Here is a 16,648-nt window from a genome sequence, read left to right on the forward strand (position 1 = left end):
AATATGATCCTGAAAGTTTTTGTATTTCCTATTGCACTTAAATGCAACACGGGTTTACTTGGAGGATTCTGATTGGTTCTCTAACAGGAAGTCAGGATAACTTTCCGTAGACTACTTTGTTTATTTCTTCGCTCTCTGGCATTGCTCTGAATCTGATTTACAGTCAAAACGATTTTCTCTGTTTTTTAAATTTGCTCTTTTAATATGAGCGCGACGTTTTTCCCAGATGTCGTGAAAACGTTGCCGAGACATTAAAACATCCCTCAACTCTCTTCCCGCTCACGACGCTCCGTCTGGACAACAACGTGTCGTTTTACAAACGTTGATAAGATAATTAGCGAATAAAAACCGCATTCAGACTTTACTTTGATTTTTTCCTTCGTTCGTATAATCGCTCATATGTGCGCTGAAGCAGATTTTCGCACAGAAACTGTCGCGATGTCCCTGAAGGGGGCGGGACGGTGGAGAAACCCACGTGACTCAAATACAGGAAGTCACCGCATTCATTCAGGATAACATAAACGCGTTGAATTTCCTTTTATCTTTGGCTGAATTTCACCGATAAAACTTTTAATGGTACAAAATACCGCGGTATTAATTATTCTGTCATGTCTCGTCATCCAGGAGGCGGAAGTGCTGTCACCTGACGGGGGCGGCTGGTAAGGCGCATTGATCAATGAAAATGTACCGTCAATCAGGAAGTTACCCACCGGTGACCGATGTCCGTACCGGATGGTCTCCATTAATATTAAAGGTTTAGTAAGAATATTAATGGGGACAGGTCACGTGATCCGGTGACAGGACGCGAAACATTAATTGAAAGAAAATAATCATTTCATATTGTTCCATATCAGTGGCTGCAGGCCAGCGAATTCTATCGATAATTCTATTAACAATTCTATTGATAATTCTATTAATAGTTCTATTAACAATTCTATTGATAATTCTATCAATAATTCTATTGATAATTCTATCAATAATTCTATTAATAATTAAATTGATGAGTAGATAAACATCAGAGTGGAGGGAGGAAGGAACCAACAACTATCAGAACTCACAAGAACACATTTTCCTGGGACACATTCTCTACTTTGGGGGGTCCGGTGGCGCCTGAATGAAATTAAAGTTGGAATTAATATTGGTTTTGTTTCCAGGTCGTCAAACGTCGACATCACATTCCAGGATGAAGGTCGGTGCAACATCGACGTGTGGGACAGCGCCTCCCTGTCGCATCAACAGTTCCTCCACAGGTGGAACCACACGTTTCTCAATCCGTCGGTCAGAACCGGTTCTCCGTTTGCAGCGGCAGAAGTATTTAGGCCTTGAGTTTGTGACAGTCTGTCACCATGGTAACCACCTAGTGAGCCTCAGGATTTATCCCTCTGATGTTTCACCTATGCATTGACTGACGGTTGGTGAAACGATCGATGAACTCAGCTACTTGTCGACTCTCAGAAAACATTTGTGGATTGGATTTTAATCCCGAGCGTTTCCGTTGATCACAACTTCAGATTAGCGGTAACCCGATGCTCTAACACACGTGTCGAGTTCAAGGCCCGGGGGCCAAATGTGGCCCGCGAGAGCATGAAAGATCAGAGTGTCTGAAAGTAAAGGTCAAAAGTGTGCTTTGACCAAAAACTACATTTCCCACAATGCAGTAATTCAGCGCATTTTAACTCTGACAAAAACGTTGTTAACGTCCTAACTTGTGTCTGATGTTATTTTTCTTTATTCATTGATAGTTTGATCCTTGATTGATGGAGTTTTGCGGGTTCAATAAAGGATTAATGTTAGAACAGAGAAACAAACATGTTTTTAATCTGCAACTGTGATGTTTGTATCTTGAATAATTAATAAAATAGTTATTTAACATTAAGGAGTAGTTACATTTGTTTTACATTACATTGAGTTACAATTACTTACATTTTTTAAATTTTTTTATTTTATTATTATTTTTTATTGTATTTTTTTCCAAACAAACAGAAGATAAAAAAAACAATAATGAACCAATTTTACATTTATTAGTTACTTCTGGTCCTTTGAGGACAGCCGGTATGCAACCGGCAAATGAGTCTGACCCCCCTGGCCTAACACATGTCTTGATGCTGACCCCTGACCTTTCTTCCAGATATGCATACAGCAGACCGGTGATCATCAGAGGTCTCACCGACAACACGGTACGTCGTGCGGAATGCTAACCCAGCTAGCCTACAAACCCACTTCTTTGTGAATTTCATGTAATAACGATGCAGTCGCTATGGATACCAAGTCAGGAGGGGCTTCTTCATTCACTTGAGATTTCTGGAACTTCAAGTAATCAAAGTTTCCAGAAACCCGGAGATTCATTTGAAATCTGCGCTGTAGCCACTAAGCTAACAGTGTAGAACTGATAGGATTCTGCTTTTAAAACAAGCGACTGAAGACTTTAAATCTCAAACACATCAGAACCGAGAACAGAACCCTGGACTTTAACCTCTTCACCGACTTTCCTCCAGGTGTTCAGGTCGCTATGCTCCAAATCCCGTTTACTGGAGGATTATGGGAACCGGAGAATTCGGCTCAGCACCGCTAACACTTACTCTTACAGGAAAGGTATGCATGCTAGCTCCCTCTGCTGGGAGTGGCGGGGGGGGTCACACAGTAACCCTACGATGGGATTTCAACCCTCACCTCCTGCGTGTTCCCTCTCCTCCAGTGGACGTTCTGTTCCAGGAGTATCTGGATGTTCTTCTGAAGCCCCAGGAGCCTCACGTCCTCGGCAACGGTGAGTGAACCTCGACTGGAGGACGCACAAAAGGTTTCACAACCTTCTGATTCTAAGAAGGTAAAGAAGAACCTGGAGATGCGAGTTGAATCTGACTGAACTCGTAAGTCAAACATTTCCCCGTTTAAAATAACTAAAGTCATTTTAATCCATTCCAGCTTGTAAAAGATACCCAAACCCACTTAAATTATGAAAAAAAGAAAAATTTTAATCAACCAATAGACTTTACCTGTGTATAATTAATGATATATATATAAGTTACGTAAACAATGATAAAGAATGAAAAGAAACGTTAAAGTCAAGAGAACACACGAGCTACGTCTTTACTCCACCAATGAAACGAGATCCGGTCTCACTGATGTCGTATCCATCCGCCAACACGCGGTAAAGAACGAGAGCCGGTCTCACTGATGTCGTATCCATCTGCCAACACGCGGTAAAGAACGAGAGCCGGTCTCACTGATGTCGTATCCATCCGGCAACACGTGGTAAAGAACGAGATCCGGTCTCACTGATGTCGTATCCATCCGCCAACACGCGGTAAAGAACGAGAGCCGGTCTCACTGATGTCGTATCCATCCGCCAACATGTGGTAAAGAACGAGAGCCGGTCTCACTGATGTCGTATCCATCCACCAACACGTGGTAAAGAACGAGTTGTCTGTACGTCCGGCCAACATGGCCGCCGTGTTCATCCTACTGTGCCCGTCTCTTCTGCAGACACGCTCTATTTTTTTGGAGACGCCAACTTCACCGAGTGGCAGACTTTGCTGGAGCGCTACGAGCCGCCGCCGTACGGCCTGCCCGGCACCAGCGAAGCCTACTCCTTCGGTATCGCAGGTCAGGGGTTGTTCCGCAGCGCTGGAGTTATCAAACGTTCTGTGATAAAAACGCGTCCGTGTCCTCCGCCCCGTCCAGGTCCCGGAACAGGCGTCCCCTTCCACTGGCACGGCCCCGGCTACTCCGAGGTCATCTACGGACGAAAGGTGAAGCCGACTCTTTACTTCCTGTCAGCGTTGGTCGGTGGTGTGTCCTGAATGTTCGCTGAGTGAACGATGATGTCATCACGCAGCGCTGGTTGCTCTACCCGCCCGACCAAAAGCCTGATTTCCACCCGAACCGCACCACCTTATCCTGGGTAGCAGAAACATACCCCCACCTGCCTGAGGACAAGACCCCGCTGGAGTGCACCATCAGACCCGGAGAGGTAACCAGTCCACTTCGGACCCGTCCCACCAGCGTCACGATGTCACGAAATAAAACCCCCGGCCGTCGGGCTTTAGAGGAACCGGTCGAGCAGATTGCACCGAACCTTGTTGACCTTTGACCTCCGGGACGTCCCATCAGGTGCTGTATTTCCCCGATGGCTGGTGGCACGCCACGCTCAACCTGGAGAACAGCGTGTTCATCTCCACCTTCCTCAGCTGAGCTTCATCAGAGACGAGCGACACGCCCGAGACGCCGCGTCACGTTCCAGAGGATCTCTAAGCCTTTACAGTCCTAATGAAAAATATTCACCTGTACAGGTATACCTTTGTGTGTATACCCGTGTGTGTGTACCTGTGTGTATACCCGTGTGTATATCTGTGTATGTATACCTGTGTGTATACCTGTGTGTGTATACCTGTGTATATACCTGTGTGTATATACATATGTGTATATATCTGTGTGTATACCTGGGTGTGTACCTGTGTGTGTGTATACATGTGTGTGTATACATGTGTGTGTGAATTCCTGTGTGTATACATGTGTGTGTGAATACCTGTGTGTGTATTCCTGTGTGTATGTATACCTGTGTGTGTATACCCGTGTTTGTGAATACCTGTGTGTGTATACCTGTGTGTATACTGTATATATACTTGTGTGTGTATACCCGTGTGTGTGTATACTTGTGTGTGTGTGTATGCCTGTGTGTGTGTGTACAGTATGCCTGTGTGTGTGTGTGTGTGTGTGTGTGTGTGTGTGTGTGTGTGTGTGTGTGTGTACAGTGATCCCTCGTTACTTGCGGTTAATATATATATATATATATATATATATATACACACACACACACACAGACATACACACACATATACACACACATATATCATGTACATACATAGATATAAGTGTGTGTGAGTACACACACACACACACACAGGTAAACCTCTTCTTACTAGTTCCAGCAGACGTTAGCTGACTGAACTCGTCCTGTGGATAAACCTGTAGATAAACATTCCCAGTTCTGTACTGAACTTTATTCATGGGTGTATTTTAATAATATTTGGTTAATATAAATCTATTTTAAACTTAGAAACAATTAAATTTTATTTTTTTAATATAGTACAGAAAATGTCTCGTCTTCATCTGTTCTTCCTTGAGGGTCACGGGGGTTGCTACGGGGTAATAATATACGTTTTATTCTGATTTATTGTGCAGTAACATTAAAATTGTGTGTTTTTAAGGGTTTATTAGTGATTTGATGATTAATTTGTGAAGTGGAGTAAAATGACGTAAACTTGACTTTTATTTTTCCATTTGTTGTTTTTTTGGGGTTTTTTTTAAAACTCTCGTCTAATCGATAACCTGGTGACTCCAGACGACGTGGTTAACGACCACATTTATACCGATTTAGAGTGAAATGATTGATAAACTACACTGTTCTTTCTTTCTTTTCTTGTTTTACCTGTGCGGTGACTTAAAGTCACATTTAAATATGTTTTTAACACTTTGATGGATTTCCAGCACTGAAGACTCCCGATTGGAGGGAATCCGCCGATTGTTCTTGTGTATTGATCTGCTTCTTCTGATCAATTCTCATGATCAGGATGCAAAGTCGATCGCTGTTGTCACAATCAATGCTGATCAATAAAAGAAATCTCTCGAATGTGGGTTAAATTTGATTTATCCTCCTCCTCCTTCTCCTAACCCAGCGGGCTACTGGGTGTGCCCCAGCGGGGTACACCCCGGACACGTCGCCAGCACATCGCTGGACGAGAATGTCCACCATTGGATTTAAATGTCCGGTGACTAAACATCACAGATTGAAAAGGAAGCTGACAGCATCTAGTGACGCGCTGTGACGTCACTAGATGTCCCCCTGGAGCTGAACCTCAGCCACCACAGACACGACCTCAAACCAGACCACGCCCCCAACACGTTTACTGTCACATGATAAAGACGGTCCGTGGACTCAGATCAAACCGTTAACCCTTCACGCTGATGACGTCACCACGTCTTGATTTACTTCGTCCTCACTGGGGCGTTCATGCGGGACACGGGTCGTTACTGTCGCCCCCCGTCGTGCGTAAATGTGACAGAGGGAACTAAACTCACGTCAGGAAACAGAAGAGGCGCACAGACGCCCACGTGCTCACCTGAAGACGAGTCTCTGACGTCACGCCTGACGATAAAGGCTCGTGGTGACGGTGAGAATTCAAACGCGAACCGGGTTTCTTTCGGTGCAGACGGGTTTAAAGCGGTGTCACGTGGTTCATCAGGTGAAAGGCGGGGCACACCTGGGGTTCGTCACGTGACCACATCATGGTAGAAACGATTGTCTCAGTTATTTTCTTTATTAATAATACATTTTTAATCAGCAAATAACCAGGCGGTCAGAAGAACACAAAAACATGTAATAATCACGCACACACGCCTCCACACACACACACACACACACACACACACACACACACACACACACACACACACACACACGCCTCCACACACACACACACACACACACACACACACACACACACACACACACACACACACACACACACACACACACACACACACACACACACACACACACACACACACACACACACACACACACACCTGGTGAGGGGGGAGGAGTGTGTTCCCTCCATCAACATGAGAACACCTTCACAGTATGATCCAGCAGGAAACCCCCGCCATCAAATCAAATCCACTGAAAGGTGTTTCTATTGATCGCTTTATGGGAAGTGAATGGAAATAAAAACTGAATTAATGAACTAATGACAGATTAAAAAGTTTCATATCTGATCCTTTAAATAAAGAAAAATTCAGGTGCAGGACTAAAAAAAGAATTTAACATCTGACCAATTTAATAGATTTTATGACAAACAGGAGTTTTTCACAGAAATCTGAATTCCATTGATCAGTTTGATCAGTTCTTCCTGTCTTTGATCTGTAGATACTGTGACAGACTTGGACACGGTTCTTGCTGTGGTTCTCTGGACTGATCAGAACCAGGACTGGACCAGAGTGACGGACAGCAGCAGAGGAAGTGAGAGGGAAACCAGCTGAGTGGTTCCATCAACAACGAACCCGGGGGGGTTGGAGGTGATCTGGGACTTGATCCAGGACTCATACTGGGACACTCGGGCGTAGCCTCCAGGGAGGTTGGGCAGAGAACAACCTTTTGCACTAATAAAACTAACTACTCCACCCTGAACCCACTTGGACTCCACCTTCCGAAGCAGCGGGCCGCCGGCATCCCCCTGTACGACAAAAATATCCGTTTGATCAGCAGCCAACAGAACCAATGGGCTTTTAGGGTGGGGGCGGGACTTACGGAGCAGGAGCCCTTTCCTCCCCCGGATGGACCGGCACACATCATGTTGTTGGTGATAATCTGGTAAATCTTGTTACAGTCGGAGTTGGACACGATGGGGACGACGACCTCCTGGAGCGTCTGGGGCAGCGGCAGAGGAGCTGAAAGAGAGACGAGGGATGAAGGCTGGCCCATCATCATCTTCATCACCTGACTGTGACATCAACGATCCCCCTCAATCGATCCGATCGCTGTCGGGTAGAGTCAGGTGAGGTGAAGGAACGCGTTCTGATTGGACGAGGGCATGTCAGGTGGGGTCAGGTGAGGTGACGGAACGCGTTCTGATTGGACGGGTCACCATCTGTTTGTTTTAACAGAGAACTTTTACAGATACATACTTTTGCTTTCTGACTGTGTCATGTCATTAGTGTTCCTGTCCTTTATTGTTCTCTCCTTTATCACTTCTTCTTTTACAGCTTTTATGTTTCACTAGATTCCTTTAATATTTTACACACAATTCCAGTATTTACGTAATACTGGAATGTACTTGAGAGTGTGTGTGTGTGTGTGTGTGTGTGTGTGTGTGTGTGTGTGTGTGTGTGTGTGTGTGTGTGTGTGTGTGTGTGTGTGTGTGTGTGTGTGTGTGTGTGTGTGTGTGTGTGTGTGTGTGTGTGTGTAACTGTAAACGACTGAACAAATTCTCACAGGTTGTGCTGATAGCTCCCCATCCGGTGAGCCAGCATTCCTTCCCAGCTTTGTATTCGCTGGCCGCCGCCGCCAGACACACGGGTCGGATGAAGTTGGTGAAGTTAACGGGTCTGGAGAGCTGGATCAGGGCGACGTCGTTGTCAAATGTTTTAGGATTATTCTGAGGATGAATGATGATCTTGGATGCCGTCATCAAGACTTCGTTGGGGTTCGAACCCATTTGGTTCTGACGTCCCAGATATATCTCGTAATCAGACAAAGGAAAACTGAAAGAGAGCGTTTGTTCACGTGAGACATCGTTTACATCCATGACTATTCAGAGAAGATGACCATGTGTGTGTGTGTGTATACTGTATATGTTGACAGCAACATCCTGCGACAGCCCTGAATTAAAACTTTTACCCTGACCCACTTTCAGGGTAGGTCAGGGTAAGTCATAGGGTAAATCAAAGCATACAGTCCATCCATTAGTTCACCAAATATCTTCACAACCGTTCAGACAAAAAGATGAAACCAAACCACATGACTCAGGCAGCACAGGGGATGAAGATGAGATGATGACCTTGAACCTTGACAAAAGTAGTTCAAGGTTAAATTTCAACTTTTGTACACTCAGGAACCGAATACGATAGAAAGACGACGGAAAAGGCCAGCGTGAGACCGTAGATTAAAGCTAGTGCTTTGCTCTATGAACAACACTAGCTTTGATCTTTGACCTATGCAAGTAAGTGAGGGTAAATATTTTGAATTCAGGGGTGTCGTGGGACGTTTCAGTCTCTGACTGCATTGGTTCTACTTACTTTTGGGATGCATAAACCTCTTGTTTCGATGCACAAATTTTTCTTGAAGCGCATCCCAGGGATGCACTACTTTCTTGAACTAAAGTGAACTATATATACTGTACATACACACACACACATATATATATGTATATATTCTTTTTACATATACTGTATATACATATGAGTACACATATAAAATGTGTACATGTATAAATCTTCTTCTGTATATACTGTGTGTGTGTGTATGTGTGTATATGTATATACATATACAGTATATATATATATATATATATATATATATATATATATATATATATATATATATATATATACACACACACACACACGGATGTAATGAAGGAGGACATGAAGGTAGTTGGTGTGAGAGAAGAGGATGCAAATGACAAGGCTAGATGGAGGTAATTGATTCGCTGTGGAGACCCTTGAAGGGAAAAGCCTCGTTTCTCGAGGCCTGGACTCACCCGCTTTGGATGCATTGAGCCGCTGTCAGGACCCACTGGTTGTTGATCAGGGAACCTCCACAGAGGAGGAGGCTTCTAAAATGTAGGCTGGCCATCCAGGGCCACGCCCCCGCAGCAGCATCGTTTCCTCCAACGATCCTGGTGTTGAGAGGAGCAACGCCACACACTGGAGGGAAACAGCTGTTAAAGTTCACTGACAGCAGGACAGTCCAGCGTCTGTGAGGAGTTCACTGACAGCAGGACAGTCCAGCGTCTGTGAGGAGTTCACTGACAGCAGGACAGTCCAGCGTCTGTGAGGAGTTCACTGACAGCAGGACAGTCCAGCGTCTGTGAGGAGTTCACTGACAGCAGGACAGTCCAGCGTCTGTGAGGCAGTAGACGGATCAAATTGATCCACATGAATGAGACAAAGCGATTCAGAGGTTCTAGAACACATGTGTCAAACTCAAAGCCCGGGGGCCAAATGTGTACTTTGACCAAAACTACATTTCCCACAATGCAGTAATTCAGCCCATTTTAACTCTGACTAAACGTTGTGAACAAAGTTAATGTCCTAACTTGTGTCTGATGTTATTTTTCTTTATTGATAGTTTGATCCTTGATTGATGGAGTTCTGTGGGTTTAATAACCTGACAGATTAGAAGGATTTATTTTATAATAGAGAAGTTGCAAATGTAATGTTTGTAACTTGAATAAGTAATAAATTCAGATTTTTTAACATTAAGGAGTAGTTACATTTATGTTACATTACATTGAGTTACATTTAGTTACATTTATTAGTTACATGTGGCCCTTTGAGGACAGCCTCTATGCTGATGTGACCTTCAGTAAAGAGGAGTTTGACCCCCGTTCTAGAGGTGGTACTGACCCTGACGTGTGTTACCGTGACTACAGACGGAACCGTCAGAACACTGATGTCCAGCTGTTCAGGACAGAACCACATGAATCCTCACTCACCGTCTGACTGTCCGTTGATTCCTGTGAGGAACACAAAGAACATCTGTCAGGGTTTCCACGTCTGCTGGTGGTCCAGAGATCCTCCAACCCACCACAATTCCTTCAGTCCTTCCATCCATATTCATTCCTATTGATTTCTTCTGTTCACACAGAACCCAGACACGGAGAACTTCTTCAGCAGAACTCACCTGTGACCATGAGGGCCAGGAGCACGACCCCCCAGGAGAACAGTTTGACCTCCATGGATTCTTCCTCTGTCTTCTGATGATGCAGGCTTGAACGGCTCGGAGCTCCAGACGACGACTGACGGTCTGACGGGGGGGTCTGCTCTATTTATATGGATGTAGGGGTGGATGGATGACTCCATGTACACACGGTTATTTATTTACAGCTGAAGGAAGTACAGTGAGGCTTCTGGTTGTTGTGGGCGGAGCCTAACCCAGTTCATACTGGTACTCTATCAGTTCTCGTCAACCTGGCCGGCTCGCCAACCGTTTATGAGCGACTTTGGCGGCACGTCGCCATCAGGAGTTTTATTGCAGCTGAACTCTGCTGGTGGTCAGATGAACGTCTGGGACGTCCAGCCTCACCCACATCAGGTCCATCAGCCGTGCTGCGTTCAGGGACAGTGGGAATGTCCAGCTTCTTCCCCGTCACATCTTCCAGCTGCTCCTGTTAGCCTACAGCTTGTTGTGAAGGCTGGTTAAATAAAGTTAATGGTTCAAATTTAATGTCTTACATCACATGACGCATCGCTTATCGGGCATCTAAGTCAAACGTCATCTATGGGGACCAGAGTCCAGGTGTTGGGGCGGAGGTATGGAGGTGGGCATGGCTCCTCCTCCTCTGAATGTTATAACAACTAGGTGATAAAATTCCTCCTTAAACACTGGGGTCGTCCTCCTCGTGGAGGACAGGAGGGTCTTGGTGGAGTTTCATCATCTTCCTCCTTTCCAGGAAGTTTCCTGGAAACCCATTCAGAAGATCCTGCTGACAAACAAACAAACAAACAAACCACAAGGAAACAAACAAGGCCGGAAACACAAAGTCAGTCTTGGACCTCGGTGCCCCTCCCTCTGATGTTTACGACAGGCGTGATCCTGATTCACGCCTGTCGTAAACATCAGAGGGAGCCATCAGGCTCAGATGGTTCCGTCGTCTTTGGATCAGTAAACAGGAAACGGTCGTGTTTCCTGTCAGAACTCTCGACTGACTGGTTTCTGCTCCGTCTGTTAGAAAACGACTTTTTATTTTGACAACCAACAGGAAGTCCAGTCGTTCTGACCCGGATCTGAGAGGAACCCGCCAGTGGAATCGAGGTTATCTAGAATAAATCACACTAATGAGAACAATGTGATCCAGATTGCGGGGATGGTTCAGCCAGTCGTCATGGAGACCGAATTGTTGGAGTTGAAATATGAGCACAGGATTATCTTGGAGTTATAAAATAATAAAATAACCCTGAACTTTGTCTTTTTTTATGACCTCTCCAGCGTTACACAACAAATTCAACAGAAAGAAGAGTTCCTGTCAAGGCAATAGCCTCGAAATGTGGGCGGGGCAATGTGGGAAAGAGAATCGAGGTCATTACTTGTTTTTGGTTTTATCAAACTGTCAAAGTTTGAAAAAAATCACATCTGTAGGTTTAAATTTTAATTATTTTTTCCCCAATTATTTTCAAATATTTTTAATGTTAATTTATTTTTTAAATTTGTGTTTATACTTATATTCACTTACTTATACTGGTATTTGTACTTATTTGTAATTAATATACAATTCACTTCTAAAATTATTTTTTAATTAATTAAAAAATTGTATTATTAAATTAATTCTATAGTAATAACTTTTTTAAAATAAATTAATTTTAACTTCATTTTATCTAAGATGAAGCTAATGCTATAGTTTTATATAATAGAAAAATTATCCTATAAAAACAGGCTCTTGCAGCCGAGGCTCATCGGTTCTGGTCAGTTTGGAGGAACGTTCTCTGTGTGTTTTGACTTCTCCTTTAGCCCCATCATTCTGAAGGGAAAAACCAGAGGAACACGTACAAAACATGGACCATTTATTTTTGCTTTTACAGCATGAATATTTCTTGTGCAGCAGCTCGTCATTCACAACCGTTTCCTGTCAGGAAAAAGAAAATAAAGGACATCACTTCTGTTCTTGCTCCATTTTTTAAACGGTTGAGGTGAAAAACTTCTTCTTCTGAGTTCTTCTCCATCCACCTGATGGGTGTGGTCGGTCGACCCAACCGGGTCACAGGTCAACAGGATTCCATGACGTAACGGCAGACCTCAGGTCAGTTTGGAGCCTCAGACGGGTTCACTGTCGTGTCCTGAGCTACACGATCATTCCGTTTTATGCGTTTATAGAGACAAAAATAAAACATTATCTGTAGATTACACTTGGCAAAGGATGGGGGGGGGGCACGCCCTTCCAGTCATGTGACACGTCACCACTTCTTCCAGGGCTCGTTCACACGTGATTTCGGGACGGCGCCGTCGACTTTCACGGTGCAACACGATTGTCAGGTTTAAATTGTGTTCGTCAGTTTCAAAATGAACGGGAGCAAGAACAGAAGCGTTGTTCCCAGAAACCCCCAAAACATGAGCCTCATTATATTCAGTCAAAACTAAACGCTGAAGCTGACACGACGAGAGGCTGACGGATGAATGATGGATGGTGAATACGACCCACCGGCTCGCCGACAACCAAAGCCATCTCTTTCACCGTGGACGCCACATTTCCACACGTCTTGGGGTTTTTTTGCCAGTAAATGCAACGCTTCCTCACATTTACAGCTCAGGTGAACGCAGCACCTGCTGTAATCTGATTACTTTCATTTGAATCTCTTTATCAGCTGTTTGACTGAACGGGACGCGACCCCAATGGGACGTTCCCTCATGGGGTTGTTTTTTGTTTTTTTTAGGTTGTGTTTTTAGAAAACGATTGAATGTAATTTACTCTAAAACGTAAATCCAACTTGTAACAGATTACTCTCAAATTGCATTTGTTCCTGTTCCGGGTCAGCAGACAGCGTCCTCTGCTGGCGAAGCTGAATGAAGCGCCTTTGTTGGGTTCCTTCGGGTTTTATTCTGGTTTATTCCGCGGGTTGAACTTTGTTTCTCCTTCTTAAATTATCTGTTTGCTCCCCGGTTGTTTGAACAGCTGATCAACAAATAAAACAGCGGCTTTAAAAGCATAAAAACTGAACAGCATGTGATTGATGCAGGAAGGAACGTCCCTTTAACGCTAAAATAAACCCACAGCAACAACTCCCCTGATTGGTTGATAGCTGCACCATGTGATCAAACATGTCTCTATCCGTGAACTGTCAAAGAAACTTCCCTTCCTTCCTCTGATTGGTCAGTAGTCCTCCACCCATCCATTCTCCAAAATAAAAGCATCGATGACTTCCTTCATGGCCAGGTTGGGAATGAGTTGGTCCTGGGTCAGAGGGGTCCGGGTCACCGGGTCGAAATGTCCCACCCGCTGTGGGAAAACCACAAAAACAGACTTCCTGTCAGACACTTTATCTACTTATGAAGTCTGACTGGTCACTTGTGGTGTTTTGGTGCTTCTTCTGTTGACCGGATGGCTCTGTAGGGGTCCGGTTTGATCGGAATCTTCATCTGGTGCAACTTTTAAAGGATTCTTTACCATTAGAGGATCAATTATTAGATAAATAGTAGATTTAATCCTCAGTCAATAACGGGCACAAGCGTGACCCGATGACATCACCAGGAGGCACATCAGAGGCTCAGGTTCTGGTTATTTAGACTGTTTGTGTGTGTGTGTGTGTGTGTGTGTGTGTGTGTGTGTGTGTGTGTGTGTGTGTGTGTGTGTGTGTGTGTTTTTTTACCTGAAGGTGCTCCTCTATGTCCTTCCTGTCGTAGGTGACCCCACTGGGGGTGATGCAGGGTTCCCTCATCAACTCGAAGCTGATCTTTCCACACAGGAAGTCTGGGATCTCACGCTTCTGTCAACCACAGAGATAAAATCAGCGTCGGTTCCACCTGTGCCCCACCCCCAAAGCTCCCCTCGTGTGACTTTTGCGAGCGCGTGAAAAAAAGAAACTCTTTCGGAGTCATCCTCACTGACCTTCCTCTTCTCGTCGACCTGACAGAACAGCTCCTCCATGTCTGACAGGTACTTGTCCTGCAGGAAGACGACAGTAAACATCAACGCTGACACAACACAGGCGTGTTTGATCCCGACCCGGACCCACGTGTTTGGTGTGGATCTCGTTCAGGTTCTGTTGAATCCGACCGTCGTCCGACTTCTCTTCCTGCTTCTGTCTGCATCCGTCCAGCTCCCTGGAGACGACGCCAAAAACATTTCACTTTAGAGGAGACCAGAGAACCTCGGGAACACGCATGTTCCTCTCGGAACCTGCCTCGTCTTCTCTGCCTGGATCAGAGCGGTGAGATAGGCGTGCAGCTCGCTCTCCTGGCTGATCCTCCGCTCCTCCAGGCTGCTCCAGCGCTTCTTCTTGGCGATCCTCAGTGCGCTGGGAATGTCGTCGCCGAAGTTCAGCCGCTGCTCCTTCGCCAGGTTGTACGCTGGTGAGAGCGGCGAGGTGAGCTACGAGCTAACGTGACCACGCCCTCGGGGGTCACCGGGGGTCACTGGCGTAAAGTCGTCTCACCTTTCTGCAGGTTGCCGATGGCCTCGTCGTAGTTCTCCATCTCCAGGTGACACTGACCCATGAAGAAGTGCGCCTTCACCGATTGGCTGTCCAGCTCCAGGGCGTGTCTGCAGTCCACCAGGGAGCGGTCGTACTGCTGCAGCTTCACGTAGCACAGCGCCCTGTTGGTGTAGAACGCCGGCACCGAGGGGCTGTGGGCCTGAAAGAACACGGAACAAGGAACCCGTCCACATGGGATGGAAACACCGACCAGAACAGATCAGAACCAGCTTGAAGCTAAAGCTGGAGAAAATGTTTCTCCCTTGAGACTATTTGTCAATGCTCCCACATAGAACCTCCAGGAAGGGAACGAAGATCAGCCCTGGTTGAAAAACTCTATGAAGAAACTCATCTACCTTTGAGAACCTCATCTACCTTTCAGAACCTCATGGACCTTTGAGAACCTCATCTAACTTTGAGAACTTCGCCTGCCTTTAATGTTGGGAGTGCATCATCTCCACAGTCCTTCGGGACAACTTTATTTTTACTTCTCTCAGAACCAGAAATGATTTTCTTCTAAAGTTTCAGAATGAAACGATTATTAAACGAGCGTTCAGCTTCACTGTTCTCATGCTGGGGTTCTCCCCAGTCAGACGCCGTGTGCGTCTCCACGCCTCGGTACTCACGATGGCTCTGCTGTAGCAGGCGGCCGCCTCGTGGTACTTGCGGTTGAGAAAGAGGCGGTTCCCCTGCTCCTTCAGCTCCTGAGCCGACACTGAGGCGCTCTTCTCCGGGCTGTCCGACATCCTGTCCGTCAGGCCTGCTGCGCCGGCGGCAGCCGCCTCGCCTCTTTGCTTCCCTATCCTGATGCTGGAACCAACAGGCAGGGCAGAACCTGGAGAAACACACCGAGACACACACTGAAAAACCTCCTCCCCCACATGAAGTGACGCTCTGGAGCTGGGTTGCTTCATGGACCACTAGAAACCTGCAGATGGATCCATCAAGAATCAGGAATCCTACAGGAGAACATCTCTCCGTGAGGAAGAGGAAGCAGGAATATTCCAGAACTGTGGGAACGGGATCAGATTCCTCAGGAACCAGAAGCTGGATCCTGGATCTAGATCAAACTTAGGGGTCTCCAGGAGGAACCGATCAATAATTGATCCTCCAGGGTTGAATCATTTTATTGTATATCGTGACTCTTGATCATGTGACGCGTAGCATCAGTTACCATGGAGATCTAACCAGGTTAGAGAAGAGACACCTCGGTGACACCGATAACCGACCGTACCCAGCTAACGAATCCTCCCCGTCGGTAAACTCCTGTTTCCACCGACGCTACCGACGGAACACGAAGCGGACAGGGAAACTCAACGAACAGCTGACGCCCCGAACTGATCGATAACATTGATCAGTCCTCCGTCAGCCTGTCGCGGTTCCTCTACCGTCAGACCAGCTTCTATTCTGACGCTAAACTACCAGCGTTAGCGCAGAGCTAGCTCACCCATGACGCGTTTAACAGACTACATGCTAAAGCTAACTAGCTTAAATGCACCACATACCTGTGTCGCTGACCTTTGACCTTCTTTATTCACTGATATAAAATATTAAATTTAGTTTCCGTGAACTAAAAAACCACCTACCGCTGTGTTTAACAAGCTAACCAACTAGCCAGCGAGCTAACGTCACTCCAGACGTGCAGCCAAAATTGTTTTGGTTTTACTTGTGACGTAATATGCGTCATCTGAAGCCACGCCCAGCGTCGCACACAACCGGAAGACGTTCGTTTAGACCGGAAATT

General features: G+C 45.7%; 3 protein-coding genes across 7 annotated transcripts; 1 reads left to right on the plus strand and 2 right to left on the minus strand.

Moving 5' to 3' along the window:
* The first annotated feature begins 102 nt into the window (after positions 1–102).
* jmjd8 (jumonji domain containing 8) lies at positions 103–7,064 on the plus strand. 3 transcript variants are annotated; one of them, XR_011038415.1, is made up of 10 exons: positions 103–659; positions 1,155–1,250; positions 2,129–2,177; positions 2,496–2,592; positions 2,696–2,764; positions 3,484–3,603; positions 3,682–3,749; positions 3,836–3,970; positions 4,111–4,289; positions 6,926–7,064. XR_011038415.1 is itself a non-coding variant. In XM_068337598.1 (9 exons), the coding sequence occupies exons 1-9, from the start codon at positions 574–576 to the stop codon at positions 4,189–4,191; spliced, it is 801 nt and encodes a 266-aa protein (XP_068193699.1). In that variant the 5' UTR covers positions 103–573; the 3' UTR covers positions 4,192–4,753. The 3 variants fall into 3 exon arrangements, 1 of the variants encoding a protein (XP_068193699.1); XR_011038416.1 differs by lacking the exon at positions 6,926–7,064 and adding an exon at positions 5,488–5,597; XM_068337598.1 differs by lacking the exon at positions 6,926–7,064 and having other exon boundaries at positions 4,111–4,753.
* LOC137610124 (prostasin-like) lies at positions 6,507–10,537 on the minus strand. Of its 2 annotated transcripts, XM_068337588.1 has the most exons (6): positions 10,403–10,537; positions 10,215–10,235; positions 9,258–9,423; positions 7,991–8,259; positions 7,307–7,446; positions 6,507–7,232 (listed from the first exon to the last, which is right to left on the minus strand). In XM_068337588.1, exons 1-6 carry the CDS (start codon positions 10,455–10,457, stop codon positions 6,975–6,977), a joined length of 909 nt encoding a protein of 302 aa, XP_068193689.1. In that variant the 5' UTR covers positions 10,458–10,537; the 3' UTR covers positions 6,507–6,974. The 2 variants fall into 2 exon arrangements, with proteins under 2 accessions (XP_068193689.1, XP_068193690.1); XM_068337589.1 differs by lacking the exon at positions 10,403–10,537 and having other exon boundaries at positions 10,126–10,233.
* A 1,729-nt stretch (positions 10,538–12,266) lies between these two features.
* On the minus strand, positions 12,267–16,580 carry LOC137610128 (E3 ubiquitin-protein ligase CHIP-like). 2 transcript variants are annotated; one of them, XM_068337594.1, is made up of 8 exons: positions 16,491–16,580; positions 15,531–15,739; positions 14,866–15,064; positions 14,610–14,779; positions 14,446–14,529; positions 14,319–14,375; positions 14,080–14,196; positions 12,267–13,709 (listed from the first exon to the last, which is right to left on the minus strand). In XM_068337594.1, the coding sequence occupies exons 2-8, from the start codon at positions 15,648–15,650 to the stop codon at positions 13,584–13,586; spliced, it is 873 nt and encodes a 290-aa protein (XP_068193695.1). In that variant the 5' UTR covers positions 15,651–15,739; positions 16,491–16,580; the 3' UTR covers positions 12,267–13,583. The 2 variants fall into 2 exon arrangements, with proteins under 2 accessions (XP_068193695.1, XP_068193694.1); XM_068337593.1 differs by having other exon boundaries at positions 16,410–16,564.
* Positions 16,581–16,648: the final 68 nt, after the last annotated feature.

Source organism: Antennarius striatus, chromosome 16 (genome assembly GCF_040054535.1).
Source record: "Antennarius striatus isolate MH-2024 chromosome 16, ASM4005453v1, whole genome shotgun sequence".
Classification (NCBI taxonomy): Eukaryota; Metazoa; Chordata; class Actinopteri; order Lophiiformes; family Antennariidae; genus Antennarius; species Antennarius striatus.

Bases quoted from the DNA above. Each gene is read 5' to 3' on its own strand.
- jmjd8 (XM_068337598.1), top strand. From the start codon at position 574: ATGGTACAAAATACCGCGGTATTAATTATTCTGTCATGTCTCGTCATC. The intron at 2,178-2,495 runs GTACGTCGTGCG...ACTTTCCTCCAG, and splicing joins GAGGTCTCACCGACAACACG to GTGTTCAGGTCGCTATGCTC. The intron at 3,604-3,681 runs GTCAGGGGTTGT...CGCCCCGTCCAG, and splicing joins CTACTCCTTCGGTATCGCAG to GTCCCGGAACAGGCGTCCCC.
- LOC137610124 (XM_068337588.1), bottom strand. From the start codon at position 10,457: ATGGAGGTCAAACTGTTCTCCTGGGGGGTCGTGCTCCTGGCCCTCATG. The intron at 10,236-10,402 runs GTGAGTTCTGCT...TGTTCCTCACAG, and splicing joins CCTGGCCCTCATGGTCACAG to GAATCAACGGACAGTCAGAC. The intron at 8,260-9,257 runs GTGAGTCCAGGC...GCTCTCTTTCAG, and splicing joins GCTCAATGCATCCAAAGCGG to TTTTCCTTTGTCTGATTACG.
- LOC137610128 (XM_068337594.1), bottom strand. From the start codon at position 15,650: ATGTCGGACAGCCCGGAGAAGAGCGCCTCAGTGTCGGCTCAGGAGCTG. The intron at 15,065-15,530 runs GTGAGTACCGAG...GTGTTCTTTCAG, and splicing joins CCTGCTACAGCAGAGCCATC to GCCCACAGCCCCTCGGTGCC. The intron at 13,710-14,079 runs GTAAAAAAACAC...GTTTTCCCACAG, and splicing joins ACATAGAGGAGCACCTTCAG to CGGGTGGGACATTTCGACCC.